This window comes from Cyprinus carpio, chromosome A11 (genome assembly GCF_018340385.1).
Source record: "Cyprinus carpio isolate SPL01 chromosome A11, ASM1834038v1, whole genome shotgun sequence".
Lineage (NCBI taxonomy): Eukaryota > Metazoa > Chordata > Actinopteri > Cypriniformes > Cyprinidae > Cyprinus > Cyprinus carpio.
Genome location: NC_056582.1, coordinates 14,306,342 through 14,324,402, shown reverse-complemented (window position 1 = coordinate 14,324,402; position 18,061 = coordinate 14,306,342). Strand labels below are relative to the sequence as shown.

Genomic DNA, 18,061 nt, shown 5'->3' with positions numbered 1-18,061 from the left:
ACTCATTTTATTTACTTGACCATTTGTTTATAATACTACAATAATAACAAATCATAAAATTAATCAAATCAGTTTCTTAAAACTAAAATCTTATTTTCTGTCTATAATGAAATGCTTTGTTTTATGTGATTTATCCTAGCTCCTGGAATATATATTTAATTTCTACATTAATTATTCCTGCAATGTTTGCAAGTTTATTTGCACTTATTATTTGTCAACATAATATTATATTTTTTCTTTTTAATGATTTCATTTGAAGTGTAAACTAAAATATTTGTCTTCTTTTAAGGTGTCTGAAAAGTTTTATTTTCAGTAAGTAAGGGAGCGGTGGATTTATCATCATGTCGAGACTGTTGGATATGAAGGAGTTTGGAGAAGCGGCTCCGTTTCTGCGCAAATCCGACCTGGAGCTGCTGGCAGCGCAAACTGTTGCGTTTGATGGTACTTGGAACACATTTTCAAGTGACTTCAACAAATGTTTTACGGCGGATACAAACTTTTCAGTTGTCTTTGAAATACTTGCCATCTTGTTTACGCGACGTCTTTTAGTTGTTCGTAATTGTACATTAGGTTCTTAACTTTGTTAATGTTGATACATTTAGCATAGATAAATTTGGCATTGAATGATTGGATTTATAACAATCAAACCAACGAAAAACTTTGTCGGAGACTGGATATTGATCACTGACAGCCTCCCTTGTGCGCAGGAAAGAAACGCGCTTGGATACCAGATGAAAAGGACGCGTACATTGACGTGGAAATCAGAGAGATTGATGGCGACAAAGTCATCGTTGAGACCAAGGACGGGAAGGTAAGGCTTTTTAGTGCAATTTAATTTATCGTGTCAAAACAATATAAGGACATCCAAATTTAATGATCAGTGGACTCCAAAACGAACGTTTGCTTCATTATTAGTAGTCTTTCTGTTTGGTTTAGATCTCAGTTAATGAAATTAAACTGTAATAATGATTTTGCTATAATGACGACTGCGGTAGCCTAGTTTAATACAATGAAATATTGTTTTGCGTTTATACTATTTTACATGTGGATTAGCCTACTTTAAAGTTTTTAAATAAGAAAAATATTTCATTACAATGTAAAAGACGAACACTGCGCGACATTTAATTATAGGCCTTTAGTTGTAGCAGAAGTAAACTATTATTAATATGCAATCCAAGTTGGTAGGTTAACTATCATGTTGTCTTTCTCTAGGCTAATTTTAAGTTATCCTCATGCACTCTGTGTCTTACCGGTTCGATGTTATTCTGATCAACGTTTTGGTTTTCTTCTAAGCTTCAAACCATTTATTAACTTTTACTACGTTTACCAGTATATTAAAAATAATACCTTCCACTGAGGCTATTTGTCATTACAAGCGGTAGTAGTAACCGATTTAAGTCGTCAGATGGCGCTACTAACTATTTTTACGTGCGCTAGAATGAAAAGACGGGGACGGCGGAGTGGTATGGAAGTAGCGCCGGTTTGTTGACATGAACTGGTGATCCAGTTTAGAGGTCATTTAAAAATATAAACATATTTGACAGCTCAGTGTGCGATTGACCAAACAGAATCAAATATTCCTTTTAATAATGGATCTTTTTTTCTGTCCCATGTTATCTGTAACCCTGCTCTGACCCTGCTTATTATTGCCTCTAAATCCTGCAGTGCTTAACTGTGAAGGAGGATGACATTCAACAGATGAACCCTCCTAAGTTTGACATGATAGAGGACATGGCCATGCTCACACACCTGAATGAAGCTTCAGTGCTCTATAATCTGCGGAGGCGCTACAGCAATTGGATGATCTATGTTAGTACCATCACATCACAGCTTAAAGCAAAGAAATGATCTGCCCTTTCTCACTAATCTTTGATGCCACAAATAACCTGACCAGAGCATTAAACATAGAGGCGCGGCACTATTCATAGGACTTTACAGTCACAGCAGTGAATTTAACACTTGCCTTTGCCAAGGGACAAATACAAGTGAATTCCCTAGAGGCATGACCTTTATAAGTGCCACAGTCAAAAGTAACTCATAAAGTCATCTCTGGGAAGTTATGTTTTCCTGAAGAGCTTTTAAACAGATCCTGTACATGTGAAAACTACAGTTTGGAAGTCCATATATAAAGTTAATAGTAAAATTGGCATATGAAATAGTCACATTAGGAGATATAATAGCACACTTTTATGGCAATTTGAAACTGTTTTACGTTTTAACAAATTAGTGGTTAATTCATATAAATTTTTACAATCTCATACACGTTTTGTACAATCTGCTTACACCCCACTGAAGGTTAGATTTGGCCTTCTGTTTTCTAAAAATTTAAAATTTTGGACAAATCAGATTGTATGGATTCATGCAAAATGCCACCTCATTAAAATAGTTATGTTTTCTTTCACATTCTGTCACATTATGAGATGTAAAGTTACATTTTTTTTCTTTGAATAAGGTTGAATTAAAGAATTGTGTCATTTATCCTATATACCATACCTGAAACTATTTTGTCAAATCTTCTCATGGCAGACGTATTCTGGACTCTTCTGTGTGACCGTGAACCCATACAAATGGCTTCCTGTCTACACTGCCCCTGTAGTAGCTGCCTACAAAGGCAAACGCCGCTCCGAGGCTCCTCCTCACATCTATTCCATCGCTGACAATGCCTACAATGACATGTTGCGCAGTAAGTATTAAATTAAACAATTGCTTGTCTCTTCCCTGCCCTCTACAATAACTTACAGGAGTGACCATTTCACACTTTAGCCAGTTCAGAAAGGCCCTTTATGACCTGAAACAAATATGTTATTGTTAACCCCCCACAGATCGTGAGAATCAGTCCATGCTAATCACGTAAGTTTGGACATACCTGTGCACTTTCTGCATTTTTGTGATGAGAGAGAGACATTTTCAGTGTGGGGGATAAAAACCCAGCCACTGAGAATATAATTTTTCAGATTACACATCCAACTTTTGATTTTTGTTTTAATAGAACATTTTGTTGCACTGTTTTTCTAATGTTCTTTGCTGTGGTACTTTTCTTTTTTGTTTTTCAAATGTCTTATCATTCAATAATTTCTTGATACCTCATAGCGGAGAATCTGGTGCTGGCAAAACAGTAAACACGAAACGTGTAATTCAGTATTTTGCCATAGTAGCGGCTCTGGGTGAGGCATCGACTAAAAAAGGAGTAAGATACAAGCTCTCTCGGTTTCCCTCAAATCATCTCCCTCTTCTTTTTCAATCAGCTTTTTTTACCTCTCATGCTGGCAAGTGTTTGTCATTTTCATTTTGAAGTCGCTCCTCATCTAGGTGTCCGTCTTATTTTTCAGTGACATTACTACTATGTATTGTAACTTGATTTTCTTTTATGGACGAGTTAACTGTTATGGACATCTAGACTGAGGTTTGACTATTCTTTCCATTTGCATATATCTTTTTCCCAAATGTTTTTGTGGGGTGAACCTGACTCCATGACCCATGTGTCTTCTATAGCTTAACCCCAGCACATCATCTCCTGCATTTTTCTTCCTTGTTCTTGAAGTTTTTCTGTGAAACAAATTTGTGATTAACAATTAAACTTTCCTCTTTTTTTTTTCAAGCAGGCCCAACCTCTTTCAGTTTCCCTGATTTCAGTTTTTGTTTTTGTCGCCATTTTTAAATCCATTATTCATGGGATTTTTTTTTCTTTGATTATCATAGGGTGTGACTGTTAAATACTTTGTTGTATTTGATGTGAGCTAACAAAATTTAATCCATGTTCGTCTATGAATTAGCATTTTCAGTTATAATACAAATTATTTTTTAATCAATAATTTAATGACACTGATTATTGACTAGCATAATACTTTTTAAAATTTGTAATAAAAAGGGGTTATTTAAAATGTTACATGCATTATATTGCATTCAAATTAAGTAATCAGGCTGTTAAATATAGAATGAAATGACAACAATAGAATATAATATTAACAGAAGTTGAGAAATATGTACTCTTTTATGAAACAACAATCTTATTTGTTGTTGTTTTATGTTTTAAGGCCCCTGCCACTAAAACAGGGGTGAGTATATCTTCACACGAGGAGACATACTGCATAAACGGCAACAATTAAAGCTCAAAAATTCATCAATTATAAAATTACTTTTCTCAGGGGACTTTAGAGGACCAGATTATTGAAGCTAATCCTGCAATGGAGGCTTTTGGAAATGCCAAGACATTGAGGAATGACAACTCATCCCGTTTTGTGAGTATTTGACACTATTTAGACCAACGTTGTAGTTTTTGAGTCTATTCCTCTTACATACACGTAAAGACCTCTTACCATGCTGTAAAATTAAAATGACTTCATAGCATAATTGCTATCAAGCATGGTTGATTCAACCATGGTGTATTTCCATAAATCCCTCTATAGGGTAAATTCATCAGGATCCATTTTGGACCAACAGGGAAACTGGCTTCTGCTGACATTGATATATGTAAGTAAATGGTTCAAAGAATAATGATGGCTTTCCAGTTTATGTCATTCCAAAAATGACAGAGATTTTTAAAATTATTTCTATAGATCTTCTGGAAAAATCCAGAGTGATATTTCAGCAACCTGGAGAGCGAAGTTATCACATCTACTACCAGATCATGTCACAAAAGAAGCCTGAACTTCTTGGTATGATAAATGCTACAATTACAAATTACATTTAGTCATTTAGCAGACGCTTTTATCCAAAGCGACTTACAAATAAGGACAATGGAAGTAATCAAAATCGATAAGAGAGCAATTACAATTACAAATACAACAATATTGCCCTATTATTCATAAAAAAATAATAATTCTTTCCTTGTGGATTTCAGACATGCTCCTGGTCTCTTCAAACCCCTACGACTACCATTTTTGCTCCCAAGGAGTGACAACGGTGGAGAATATGGATGACGGGCAGGAGCTTATGGCTACTGATGTAAGCTGTAAAATCTCTCATCACCTACAGAGACCAAATAAAAAAAAAATTACCTCCAAAATCATTTTCTCTCCCCTCCAGCATGCCATGGATATCCTTGGCTTCACTCCAGAAGAAAAGTATGGCTGTTATAAAATAGTAGGGGCCATCATGCACTTCGGGAACATGAAATTCAAACAAAAGCAGAGGGAGGAGCAGGCAGAGACCGATGGCACTGAAAGTGAGTGTAAATCTGGAATCTGGCTTGTCTGTATTGCAGTATTACAGTTAAAGTGCAAAATGTAAATTTTATCTATTTTAAACTTTTTTAGGAGTTGTATGTGCTTTATACTTTTTGGGTGTTAGCTCAGCAGACCTTATAAAGGGTCTTCTGCACCCTAGAGTGAAGGTGGGCAACGAGTATGTGGTTAAAGGACAAAATGTCGAACAGGTAAGAAGTGTTCCCAAAATCTTTTCTTCTTGGATGTGTGTCTATAGCTACAGAAAGAAAAATGGAATTATTTTGGTGGATTTTGCTACGCCGATAACAATGCATGTGGAAATCACTGACATTTACTGTTGATCTACTAAGATACAAGGATTGAAGCAGCCTGAGAAATCAGCCTGGTATCCAGGCAACTGTTGCAATCCATGAGCGTCAGCTGTGATCTTCATGTGCTTCACAAACATTGTGTGGCTCCACCAGGTTAACTATGCAGTGGGAGCTCTGGCCAAAGCCACTTATGACCGCATGTTCAAGTGGTTGGTAGGACGTATAAATAGGACGCTCTACACCGTTCTGCCACGCCAGTTCTTTATCGGAGTGCTGGACATCGCCGGCTTTGAGATCTTTGAGGTGAGTGACTCTCGAAATTCCACACCGCACTTATCTAGATTTCCGTCGGCATTCACACTTGTGCATCTGTCATGTGGATTCTCTCAACAGCTCAACAGCTTTGAGCAGCTCTGCATCAACTTCACCAATGAGAAACTGCAACAGTTTTTCAACCACCACATGTTCATCCTGGAACAAGAGGAGTACAAAAGGGAGGGCATCGAGTGGACCTTTATCGACTTTGGGCTCGACCTCCAAGCCTGCATTGACCTCATTGAAAAGGTTTTTTTTTTTTTGTTAAAAGAATAAAATAATATAGTGTAAATTTTAAAATGTGAAAATTTTGTGTTTTTTTTTCTCTTTTTTAGCCCTTAGGAATTATGTCTATCCTTGAAGAGGAGTGCATGTTTCCTAAAGCTACCGACAACAGCTTCAAGGCTAAGCTGTTTGACAATCACCTTGGCAAGACTGCAAATTTCCAAAAGCCAAGGCCTGACAAGAAGAGAAAGTATGAGGCTCATTTTGAGCTAGTGCACTATGCAGGAGTGGTGAGTTTGAACCAATAAGACTCAATTTAAAGGTCACTTAGGTGACACTTGATATTACAACTATTTATGTTGCACTTTAGATTATTCTTGGTGCTTTTCTACAGAAAAACAGCTTAAGCCAGTCAGTTTTAGCTGGTCTTCCAGTCTAGCGAGCTTAAAAGTGCCATCTCAAACCATGAAAACAGATCAGCCAGGTTGGGCTGGGGAACCAGTTTACCAACTTAGGTTGGTTTAAGCAGTTTTAATGTAGATATTGAATATTTCTATTTGATTTTCAGGTGCCATATAATATTATTGGTTGGTTAGACAAAAACAAAGACCCCCTGAATGAAACAGTGGTAGCTTGTTTCCAGAAATCAGCCAGCAAGCATCTGGCTAGTCTGTATGAGAATTATGTTAGCTCTGACGCAGGTAAATATACCACACAGTCTGCCTAAAATATGACACAATTCTCTTCAAAACCATGAAATACTTCTAAATACAACTTTTTCCTTTTAGCCTCTGACACAAAATCAGGCATCAAGGAAAAGAGGAAAAAGGCTGCTTCGTTCCAGACAGTGTCACAGCTACACAAGGTAGGAATTTAACCAATCTTTACTGCTACTTGCACTAGGTGCAAATTAGTTAGTAACAGCAGAAACTGGTATTAAACAGAAATAAGTACCCATGGTCATTAAAACAAGGAAATCAAAACTCTTCAGTACTGAGAGGGAGGCAGTTAAGACTTGCAGTGATGTTTAGAGAAATGACACATGAACATCACTTTAAGTCTGTGCTGGCTCCTGTTCTATCTGTGTCCACAAAGAGCATCAGCAACTCAGGGTAAGTCTAGAAACACACCTGGCAATGTGTTGGAGAAGGACACTTTTGCATATGTTATGATTGAATGCGTTTGGTTTGTGCATTGTAAAATGTTAAGAACTGCTGTACAGGCCATTTTGTCTCTTGATTGTTTCTCCTTCAACTGCAGGAGAATCTCAACAAGCTGATGACAAACTTGCGAAGCACTCAGCCCCATTTTGTGCGCTGCATCATCCCCAATGAGACCAAAACACCAGGTGCTGTAACCACTGAACACTTCAACACAACAGGATTATGATGAAATGTCTAACTTCAACATTTTCATCTTATTTGCAGGAATCATGGACGCTTTCCAGGTGCTGCACCAGTTGCGCTGTAACGGAGTCCTGGAGGGCATTCGCATTTGCAGGAAGGGATTTCCTAACAGAATTCTTTATGCCGATTTCAAACAGCGGTGAGAAGAGCTACTGTTGTGTTGACACACCCTGTGTACTCACTGAGAACATCAAAAATGAACTACAATAAAATCTTGGCACTTTAGCTACTGTTGTGTTGACACACCCTGTGTACTATGTTTTGATCATGTAATGATTTGCGGTTCACTAAATAAATTGAGACCACTGAGAACATCAAAAATGAACTACAATAAAATCTTGGCACTTTTGTTTCCAAAAAGGTTTCCCCAATTTTCTTACCACCATTTGGTGGGGCAAGAATTTGGATAATTGTTTAAACAAAGTATTTCAGTTTGATTATTTGATTACATTTTTTTCTGAAATATTCTGAAAACACCACAGAAACACAGTTGTCTACATCTTTTATGGGAATTAACATATAAATGACTGACTTACAGCAGTTTCGTCAAAATAAACAATTGAAGTATGTTAACATAATACAATTGCTTACTTCACCTTCAACCTTCAGTGCCTTGTGAGAAGTCAGGCAGTTGATAAATAGTTCAAATTTCTATACATTAGTTAAACCTGGAAGAACAGTGAACACTGTTTGCAATGCAGCTTAGATAAGAATAAAAACAGTGAATAAGAATAAACTGTGAAGATGTGTATATTCCTCCTTTTAAAGGTATCGCATTCTGAATCCTCATGCTATCCCTGATGACAAGTTTGTGGACAGCAGGAAGGCTGCAGAGAAACTTCTGGCTTCACTGGATATCGACCATAATCAGTATAGATTTGGACATACTAAGGCAAGTCAGACTTCAGACAGTTAAAGTGTTTGTTGCTTTGAGCCTCAAGCAATGGGACATCGATCACAGGTTTGACCCTGTACACAAGACAAAATGGGCTAAATCAAACCATCTGTGTCTCTTGCATTACAGGTGTTCTTTAAAGCTGGCCTGCTGGGACACCTGGAGGAGATGAGGGACGAGCGTCTGGCTAAAGTTCTCACTCTACTGCAGGCCGCCAGCCGTGGCAAGATCATGAGGGTGGAGCTGAAGAAGATGATGGAGAGGAAGTAATACATGATTTAATGCAAAAGATCTTTCTTAGATTAAAATACAGTGGCCCCCAAACATATTTGGACATTTAAGGCAAACATAAAAACGAATGAAAGTAACTGCATTAGATAGCAACATTTCCAATAATGTTCCACTCATTTTAAAGAACAATATTTCACCCCTATTCTCACCCTCCCGCAAAATTACTGATAATGTGGATTCCTATTGAAATTGCACAATTTTGACCATGAAAATTCACAGACGCAACTTTTATCAGCTATTATCAGCTCTCACCTGCTTTCAATCCACTTGTATGCAGAAAAAAGTCTTCCATATGCTTATATTCTCAATCTGATGCCTTCCCACACAAATATTCAGACACTATACTGATATCCAACAGGTTCACTCCTAATAAAGTTAGCAACAAGCTGTTGTCACATGATATCTCTCAACCCTCAACATATGAGAGGTATTTTGGGGCCATGTGGATGGAGTGTTTGAGGCGTGTGTCTTCAGACATGCATTTGTCCATGTGTGGCCAAGACCCTTCATATGCTCCAACACTCTCGATAAAACGTGAGGTTCTCCATGCCCATATCTATGCCCTCCACCCTTCCCCTTATTAGACAATGCAGACGGTGTCCTTAAAGCCCAGAAGCCCAATGGGTCACATGGCAGCTGCTCACCTCACTCCCCACTAAAAATACAGGCCAGCTCCCTGCTCAAAGGGCTGTTTTGCCAAGGCGCCTGTGCCTCTAAAGGACCACATTGAAAGCATATCTGCAGACTGGCAAAGGATTAAAGCCGCTGGTCCACAGAAGGCCTCGGTTTCTAAATAAATATTAGACACTTCACCTTTTGGGTGGCCTGGAGCACAGATGCATGGCTGTTTGACGAGACCAAATTCCCTGCCGTTATCCGCTAACATAAAACAACAGTATTGTGAAAGCAAGTGCGTGACATCTGAAAGTCGCCCCAGTAATAGACTAAAATGAGCCTCATTTCATGCATTCATGGACCTAAGCCAGTGGGTCATAAGGGGTGACACAGTCTCCACATGATCAGTGTTGTTATTGTTAACTCGTACTATTAAAAATGTTTTCACTAACTGAAATAAAGCTAAAAAAATAAATAAAATACAAATATTACAAAATCAGCAAAATTTCCTTGGCAAATAACTGAATTAAAAGTTTTAGTTGAAGTACTAAATTTACTAAAGCTAAAACTGAAATTAAAATAAAGCAAATTAGAAATATAAAAAAGAGGGGAAAAAACATAAAATACATACTAAAACGTCAAATTAAAATGAAAACTGAAAATATAAAAATAAACATTAATTCAAAATATTAAAAAAAATACTGTAATAGTATAAAAATAATACTAAAACAACACTGATGCATTTTTCATTTGTGGGTTCATGTGGTTAACACAATGATTTATAGTTTAACTGGAATAAATATTTGTCTTACAGTAACAAACAATGAGAAACTAAAACAGAAGAGGTTCCTGCAGGGAACTAAATAGAAGCCCGGCCTTTTGGTTTAAAGAGCCAATCACATGATGTAATCGGACCATCCTGAAAAATACAGCATTTTAGCATTATTTGAGATCAAGAAACAAAAATGTAAAATTTAACACCAATAGTTTTCGATCTTGCCCCATTCAAGTATATAGGAGCTATACTTGTATCACCAAAATGGCTACCAAGTGGACTGACATGCCTTAAAGAGACTGATTATACCTGCATCTTGTTATTAGGGAGGCTCTGATGATCATTCAGTGGAATATCCGGGCATTCAACTTTGTGAAGAACTGGCCATGGATGAAACTCTTCTTCAAAATCAAGCCCCTGCTGAGGAGCGCCGCCACGGAAAAAGAGCTGGCCGCTCTAAAAGAGGAATTCCTGAAGCTAAAGGAGGCCCTAGAGAAATCAGAGTCCAAGCGTAAGGAACTGGAAGAGAAACAGGTCAGCCTGATCCAAGAGAAGAATGACCTTTCTCTGCAGCTGCAGGCAGTGAGTATCAATGGCAAAACGTTTGCTCATAAAGGCCACAAAAAAGCTATGGTGGCCACAGTTTGCTCATTTTGGCATGAGATAGGATATGGTTGATATGTTTTTGTTTAAGGGAAAGAAAATGCTGAATAAGATCTTCAATTTTATAGGGTTTTAATGCCATTACCCAATAAGTTTTTATATGTTGTAAGTTTATAATTTTTTAAATAGTTGAATTTAGCTTCTAACCGCTGCTCTACAGGAGCAGGATAACCTGGCAGATGCAGAGGACCGTTGTGACCTGCTCATCAAGACCAAGATTCAACTTGAAGCCAAAGTGAAGGAGATGACCGAACGCCTAGAAGACGAAGAAGAGATGAATGCTACCGTTCTTGCAAAAAAACGCAAGCTGGAGGATGAGTGTGCTGAGCTGAAAAAGGACATTGATGATCTGGAGATAACCTTGGCCAAGGTGGAGAAGGAGAAGCATGCCACTGAAAACAAGGTTAGAAAAGAAAAATGAAGCTCAAGCTTTGTTGTTGAGCCCCCGTGAAGTCTGTTTAACTAATTACAGTCCCTTTTCATAGGTGAAAAATCTGATAGAAGAGATGGCAGTTTTGGATGAAACGATTCTGAAGCTCACTAAAGAGAAGAAGGCCTTACAGGAGAGTCACCAGCAGACGTTGGATGACTTGCAGACAGAGGAAGACAAAGTCAACACTCTGACTAAGGCCAAAGCCAAGCTGGAGCAGCAAGTAGATGATGTAAGTTTAATAAATGTTAACTGGACCAGACAGATCATGAATAAATCAGAAATCAATACACTCTAATCCCATGCTTTAGTTGGAAGGGTCCTTGGAACAGGAGAAGAAATTGCGAATGGACCTGGAACGGGCCAAACGCAAGCTGGAGGGCGATCTGAAGCTGGCCATGGAGTCTGTCATGGACCTTGAAAATGACAAGCAGCAATTAGAGGAAAAGCTAAAGAAGTAAGAAATCATCACATGACAGGATGCTATAAAATAAATCAATTCTGTTCTTTAATTGTCTGTTTGTTTTTTGTAGGAAAGATTTTGAAATGAACCAGATCAGTTCGAAAATCGAAGATGAGCAAGTGCTAATCATCCAGCTTCAAAAGAAGATCAAGGAATTGCAGGTGAGTTAAACTGGACCGTTTGATCTCCAAGTTTATGTCTCTATCAGAATATATTTTCATTCATTCTTTCATTGTGTTTAAGCTCGTATTGAGGAGCTCGAAGAGGAACTGGAAGCAGAGCGTTCCACCCGAGCGAAGATGGAGAAACAGAGATGCGATTCATCCAAAGAGCTTGAAGAGCTCAGTGAGCGTCTCGAGGAAGCCGGAGGTGCCACTTCAGCCCAAATTGAGATGAATAAGAAACGGGAGGCAGATTTTCTAAAACTGCGTCGTGACCTTGAAGAGGCCGTATTGCACCACGAGGCTATGACTGCCGCACTGCGCAAAAAGCATGCAGACAGCGTGGCTGAACTGAGTGAGCAAATTGATAGCCTTCAGCGGGTCAAACAGAAGTTAGAGAAGGAGAGAAGTGAAGCCAAGATGGAGGCAGATGACCTCACCTCCAATTTAGAGCAGCTGGCAAAGAGCAAGGTGGAAAATATAATCATGTTGCACAACAATTTAATACTGAAAAATCAAGGGCTGATTTCAGTTGAGATGAAATTTGCATGCTCTTTGTTTGTATATTATTATATTTTATTTATCAAATTTATTTTATACAATAAGGTAAAAGCATATCATATATGATGAATTTTCAATTAACTTTAGGCACAGTAATAAAAAGGGATTCCTGACATGATATTCCATACACTCCACTGTGCATCATAAAATAACCAGACAGCCTTAATAAAATCACTGAATTGAATCAATCAGCAGATACTGAATCAAAATTCCATTCACTTATATTATCAGTGAAAACATGAAAAACGTTTTGTCTCAAAACAACATGGTTTTCCATAAAATGTATCAGTAAATTTTTATTTTTTGTCATTTCATAAAGGAATATTCATATATATGGTAGAAAACACAAATGATGTAATTATTTTTGATTTGCTACACCCACACACACATATAATTTTATTAATTACATGAAAATATTACAGGCTGCCATTGAGAAAATGTGTCGTGTCTATGAGGACCAGATGAACGAGTCAAAAGCCAGAGTGGAGGAGCTCCAAAGGCAGCTCAGTGACACCAACACACAGCGAGCCAGGGCTCAGGCTGACAGCGGTATACAAACAAACTACCTACTAAACAAATTCCAACTTAACATGAATGACCGGAACACTTACGCATTAGTTTGAGACATCTCATTACCTTACTGACCGTTAGCCTTTTTTACATAATTTTCCATACTACAGCTGAGCTGGGCAGAAAGCTGGAGGAGCGTGAAGCTCTGGTGTCTCAACTTCAGCGCATCAAGAACTCCCTCAGCCAAAACATTGAGGAGCTTAAGAAACAGCTAGATGAAGAAACCAAAGTAAGAAAACCATTTTTCTCACTGCTCAACATATTTTGGCTTTTGTGTGGAACAATTTTGTACTTTTGATTTGTCTTTTGCTCCTTTCAGGCAAAGAATGCCTTGGCTCATGCCCTGCAATCATCCAGGCATGACTGTGATCTCCTGAGGGAGCAGTATGATGAAGAGCAAGAGGGCAAATCTGAACTGCAGCGTGCACTGTCCAAGGCCAATGCTGAAGTCGCCCAGTGGAGGACCAAGTATGAGACAGATGCCATACAGAAGACAGAGGAACTCGAGGAAGCAAAGTGAGTGTGTGGACTAGACAGGAAATAATGACTGGCTTCATTTAATTTAAAACCGAATCATAAAATTTCACAAATTGACAGGAAGAAGTTGGCCACCCGCCTCCAAGAGGCTGAAGAACAAGTCGAAGCATCAAATGCAAAGTGCTCCTCCCTAGAAAAGACTAAACATCGGCTGCAGTCAGAGATTGAAGATCTTGTAATAGATCTGGAGCGCTCTAATGCAGCCGCCGCTGCCCTGGATAAGAAGCAGAGGCAATTTGACAAGATTTTGGCCGAATGGAGGCAGAAGTATGAGGAGTGTCAGTCTGAGCTGGAGTCCTCACAGAAAGAGTCTCGTAATCTGAGCACAGAGCTGTTTAAACTCAAGAACTCTTATGAGGAGGCTCTGGACCATCTGGAGAGCATCAAACGGGAGAATAAAAATCTACAAGGTATGTTTTTTTTTTTAAATAGAGAAAAAAACTCTAATATCATATTAACACATTTCGTCAGTTTACACCTTTCATGTTTCTAACAGAGGAGATTTCTGACCTGACTGACCAAATAAGCCAGGGCAGCAAGACCATTCATGAGCTTGAGAAGATCAAGAAGGGCTTAGATCTGGAGAAGACTGAAATTCAAGCAGCTCTGGAGGAAGCTGAAGTATGAATATTCTTTGTGTCTAAAACCAGAAATTCACATTTACATTGCGCCAAAAAATATACTTGCGTATTGACTTAAATGTGTGAATATTACACATTATGTCATTAATGTCAAAAGGAGAAATATTTTCCATGATTATTACTGTGACATTTAAAAAAAAGAGTGGTAAATTTCCTATTGGGTTTTTTTAGGTAAGGTTACATCGTGTATGTGTTAAAGAAAAAATGGTTTGATTCAAGTAAAACCTCAAATACTTTCTTTTAGATAATGCATTAATGATAAATTAGATCCCTGGAAATAATAAATGTATATCTTTTTGTTTTGTCATTTTTCTGGAAATAGTACACAAATTTCCTGCAAAAAGGTTTATAAAACTAGTCGATAGTGTTGAGAATATCACACCAAAACAGATGAAAAGAGACTTCTCATACCTTTTTTTGTGTCAGGGAACTCTGGAGCATGAGGAGAGTAAGACTCTACGTATACAGCTGGAGCTCAATCAGATCAAAGCAGACATTGACAGGAAGCTGGCTGAGAAAGATGAGGAACTCGACAATCTCCGGTCAGTTCTACTTAATGAGAGAATCATGATTACTGATGAAGACTGACTATTGAACCATTATTTTTCATTACTCATTACTCATTATTTTTCAACTTCTCTAGCCGTAACCATCAGCGTACCATAGAGTCCATGCAAGCCACCCTGGATGCAGAAGCAAAATCCCGTAATGAAGCCATCAGGATGAAGAAAAAGATGGAGGGCGACCTGAATGAAATGGAGGTTCAGCTGAACCATGCAAATCGCTTGGCCTCTGAGTCCCAAAAAATGGTCCGCAACCTGCAGACACAGACTAAGGTAAATCCAAATGTTACTCTATAACAAGCATATTTCAATTATTGCATCATAATTGTGGGAAATAGGGATGTAATGATTCACTCAACTCGATTCGATTCACAATTTTGATTTCACGATTCAATTCACGATTATTATTTTTTGAGATGAGATTTAAGACAAATTATACATTAAATGTGTCCTTTTATTATTGCTTGGACAAAATGCTGCACGTTTCTTTGTGAAACTGAAATATAACACTATAAATTATAATATACTGATATAAACTATGAAACTATAGATAAAAAATATCTGCATTAAACAGAAACTGCAGACGAGCTGAATGAGAAGCAGATTCACTCTCTGCCAGCAGGTGGAGCTTAAAGAGTTTCCTTGGTTTCTGGTGTAAACACAGCCGCGCTGCACTTTAATATGCTTTATACAGAGGCTAGATGAAAAGAAAAAAATACCACCTAAACTTTTCTAAAGACAGTAAGGACACCTCAGACATGCATTCATATAAACTCCTACCCCTAATTAAATCGCGAATTGTTTAGCATCTCAACCAATTTGAATCGTCACATATTTCAATCGATTTTCAACCGGCTCGCGGTTAATCATTACATCCCTAGTGGGAAATAAAAAACACGTTTGGAGTATGTTCATATTACGATATATGCAAAATTACTTTAGCAAAGAGTCACCAACTCATGCCTAACAAACATGTAAATTATAAAGGATCTACAAATAGAGCTGGATGAGACCATTCACCAGAATGAAGAACTGAAAGAACAGGTTGCAGTTACTGACCGCAGGAACAACCTCCTGACTGCTGAGATGGAAGAACTGAGAAGCCAACTGGAGCAGAATGATCGTGCCCGCAAACTGGCTGAGTTTGAGCTCATGGAAACCACAGAGAGGGTCAACCTACTGCATTCCCAGGTAATGGCCAGATGTTCCATGATCAAACTTTGCAGAAGGCAGCTCTTCCGAGCATCAATGACAAATAATACATTGTAATTTTCCATAATTCTTTCTTCCTCTCCAGAACACATCACTGCTCAGTCAAAAGAAAAAGTTGGAGAGTGATATCTCCACGTTGTCTAGTGAGGTGGAAGATGCTGTGCAGGAGTGCCGAAATGCAGAAGAAAAAGCCAAAAAGGCAATCACTGATGTGAGTTTCTTGCATAGAGAGGATGTTTTTGCTAAATGTTGTGCACAGGAAATCTAACATGATACTTTCAACATGCAGGCTGCCATGATGGCAGAAGAGCTGAAGAAAGAGCAGGACACCAGTGCTCACCTGGAACGCATGAAGAAGAACATGGAGCAGACCATCAAAGATCTGCAGATGCGTCTGGATGAGGCTGAGCAGATCGCTCTAAAAGGAGGCAAGAAGCAAATCCAGAAACTGGAAAGCAGGGTATGCAGGATGACATTTGTAATATATAACATAAGTAAATAAAATAATGCTGCTTGAAAAACCTGACTGAATTAGGCGATGCCAAAAATCCTCAATTGCGTTTTGCCCATGTTGATTAACTGGCAAAATACCAGAAAGGCTGTGATTCAGTTAAGTAAATATATGCGCTGTGCGGGTTTTGTAGGTTATGGCTCTGTTCACAATAAATGCTGCTCCAAACAAACAGTTTACATGTCTCAATCTCCATATTTGCATATGCTGTGAGTCTTAATGTCTTATAACGTCTGGGAACAATGTGCACCATTCTATCAGATTTATAAGGTAAATCATTTACAAGCCTACGCCAACACAGGACAATACATCATTATCATTCTAAATATGCTAACTGTTCATCGCGACTTCAAAATAAAAGTTTGCATGTTTTGAAGTCCACGTTCTTGTTAAAAAAAAGACAGTAGCTGTAGCATTTCTATCCTAAAGAAGTAGCCAAATATTAAAGATCTAGTGGATATTTGAATTGAATGTTTTTAGGCAATATTAAACAAGGATTAGATCGCGCTATAAAGTGTAAAAACAATCGTCAGGCCGTTGACACCCTCAGTAGGCATTTGATATAATACATAAGGTACATAAGTTATGATTACAGTACAAAATAATCACCCCCTTTAAAAAAATCACATTTTGTTGCTTTGCAGCCTAAAATGAAGAAGCACACAGTTTGTGTTTTATCCAGCTGTATTTACTCAGTGTAACTTATAACTTAAAGTGAAAGATAAAACCATATGATTACTTGCATTTGATATTTATTAGAACCAATTATTACTGCCTCATTGCTATCTGTATTTAAAATCATTTTAAAATCTATTGGTTGCTTAGGTCTATTTTTTTATTACAAAAAAAAACAAAAAAAAAACAAAAACAGATTACTAAATTTATCGTCAGGATAATCGACAGATTACTCGATTACCAAAATAATCATTAGTAACAGCCCTAAAGTGAACTTTTAACTTTGCATCCTTCAGGTGAGAGACCTGGAGAACGAGCTGGAATCTGAGCAGAAAAAAAGCAACGAATTTCAGAAGGGAGTTCGCAAATTTGAGCGAAGGATCAAGGAGCTCACCTACCAGGTAAAAAGTCCATCAGAGAGATGCACAAATAGTTTTGATTGTATTTTGAGGTTGCTGCAATAGCTTGAGCTGCACTATTCTGGAGGAATGAAGCCTGTGTCATCATCTGCTGTTTCTGCAGAATGAGGAGGACAGGAAGAACATGGCTCGCCTACAAGAGCTCATAGACAAGCTGCAGGCCAAAGTTAAGACCTACAAGAGACAAGCAGAGGAGGCGGTGAGTTTACAAATAAACCTCAACGTGCTACACCTCTCGTACACTTAACATCACTGATGGTTCCTGCTTATTATACTATAGGAGGAACAAGCTAATACCAACTTGACCAAGTACAAGAAGATACAGCATGAGCTGGATGATGCTGAGGAACGAGCCGAGACTGCAGAGTCTCAAGTGAATAAACTACGTACCCGGACCAGAGACCCGGGTAGCAAGGCTATTCCTAAGGCATGTAGCTTAAGTCTTGAATATTGCATTTAAACTCCTTGGACTACATTCATTTTTTGTATTTTACATTAACATTATAATGACTTAACTTATTAATCAGCTTTGTTTTGACCCATTTTAGCTTGCAGAGTGAAGAGGAAAGCCCTCTCATATATGATCAGAGCCCACAGCTGCAACAGTTCTGTGTGAGACTGAAATAAACATACGCCTAAAGCTATGAGTAAGATTTT

General features: G+C 38.1%; 1 protein-coding gene across 1 annotated transcript; it reads left to right on the top strand.

The window, feature by feature from the left end:
• Positions 1-239: 239 nt before the first annotated feature.
• On the top strand, positions 240-18,061 carry LOC109092009 (myosin-7-like). The gene is made up of 42 exons (XM_042766400.1): positions 240-441; positions 708-811; positions 1,666-1,809; positions 2,527-2,683; positions 2,823-2,850; positions 3,091-3,187; positions 4,035-4,055; positions 4,146-4,238; positions 4,407-4,470; positions 4,557-4,655; positions 4,841-4,944; positions 5,026-5,164; positions 5,256-5,374; positions 5,630-5,779; positions 5,870-6,040; positions 6,127-6,306; positions 6,585-6,717; positions 6,805-6,881; positions 7,277-7,364; positions 7,444-7,561; positions 8,191-8,314; positions 8,447-8,583; positions 10,325-10,580; positions 10,822-11,064; positions 11,147-11,323; positions 11,403-11,548; positions 11,625-11,715; positions 11,797-12,186; positions 12,699-12,825; positions 12,957-13,075; positions 13,166-13,362; positions 13,444-13,793; positions 13,880-14,004; positions 14,451-14,566; positions 14,668-14,860; positions 15,575-15,778; positions 15,885-16,010; positions 16,089-16,259; positions 17,282-17,386; positions 17,508-17,603; positions 17,685-17,831; positions 17,953-18,061. The coding sequence occupies exons 1-42, from the start codon at positions 342-344 to the stop codon at positions 17,962-17,964; spliced, it is 5,838 nt and encodes a 1,945-aa protein (XP_042622334.1). The 5' UTR covers positions 240-341; the 3' UTR covers positions 17,965-18,061.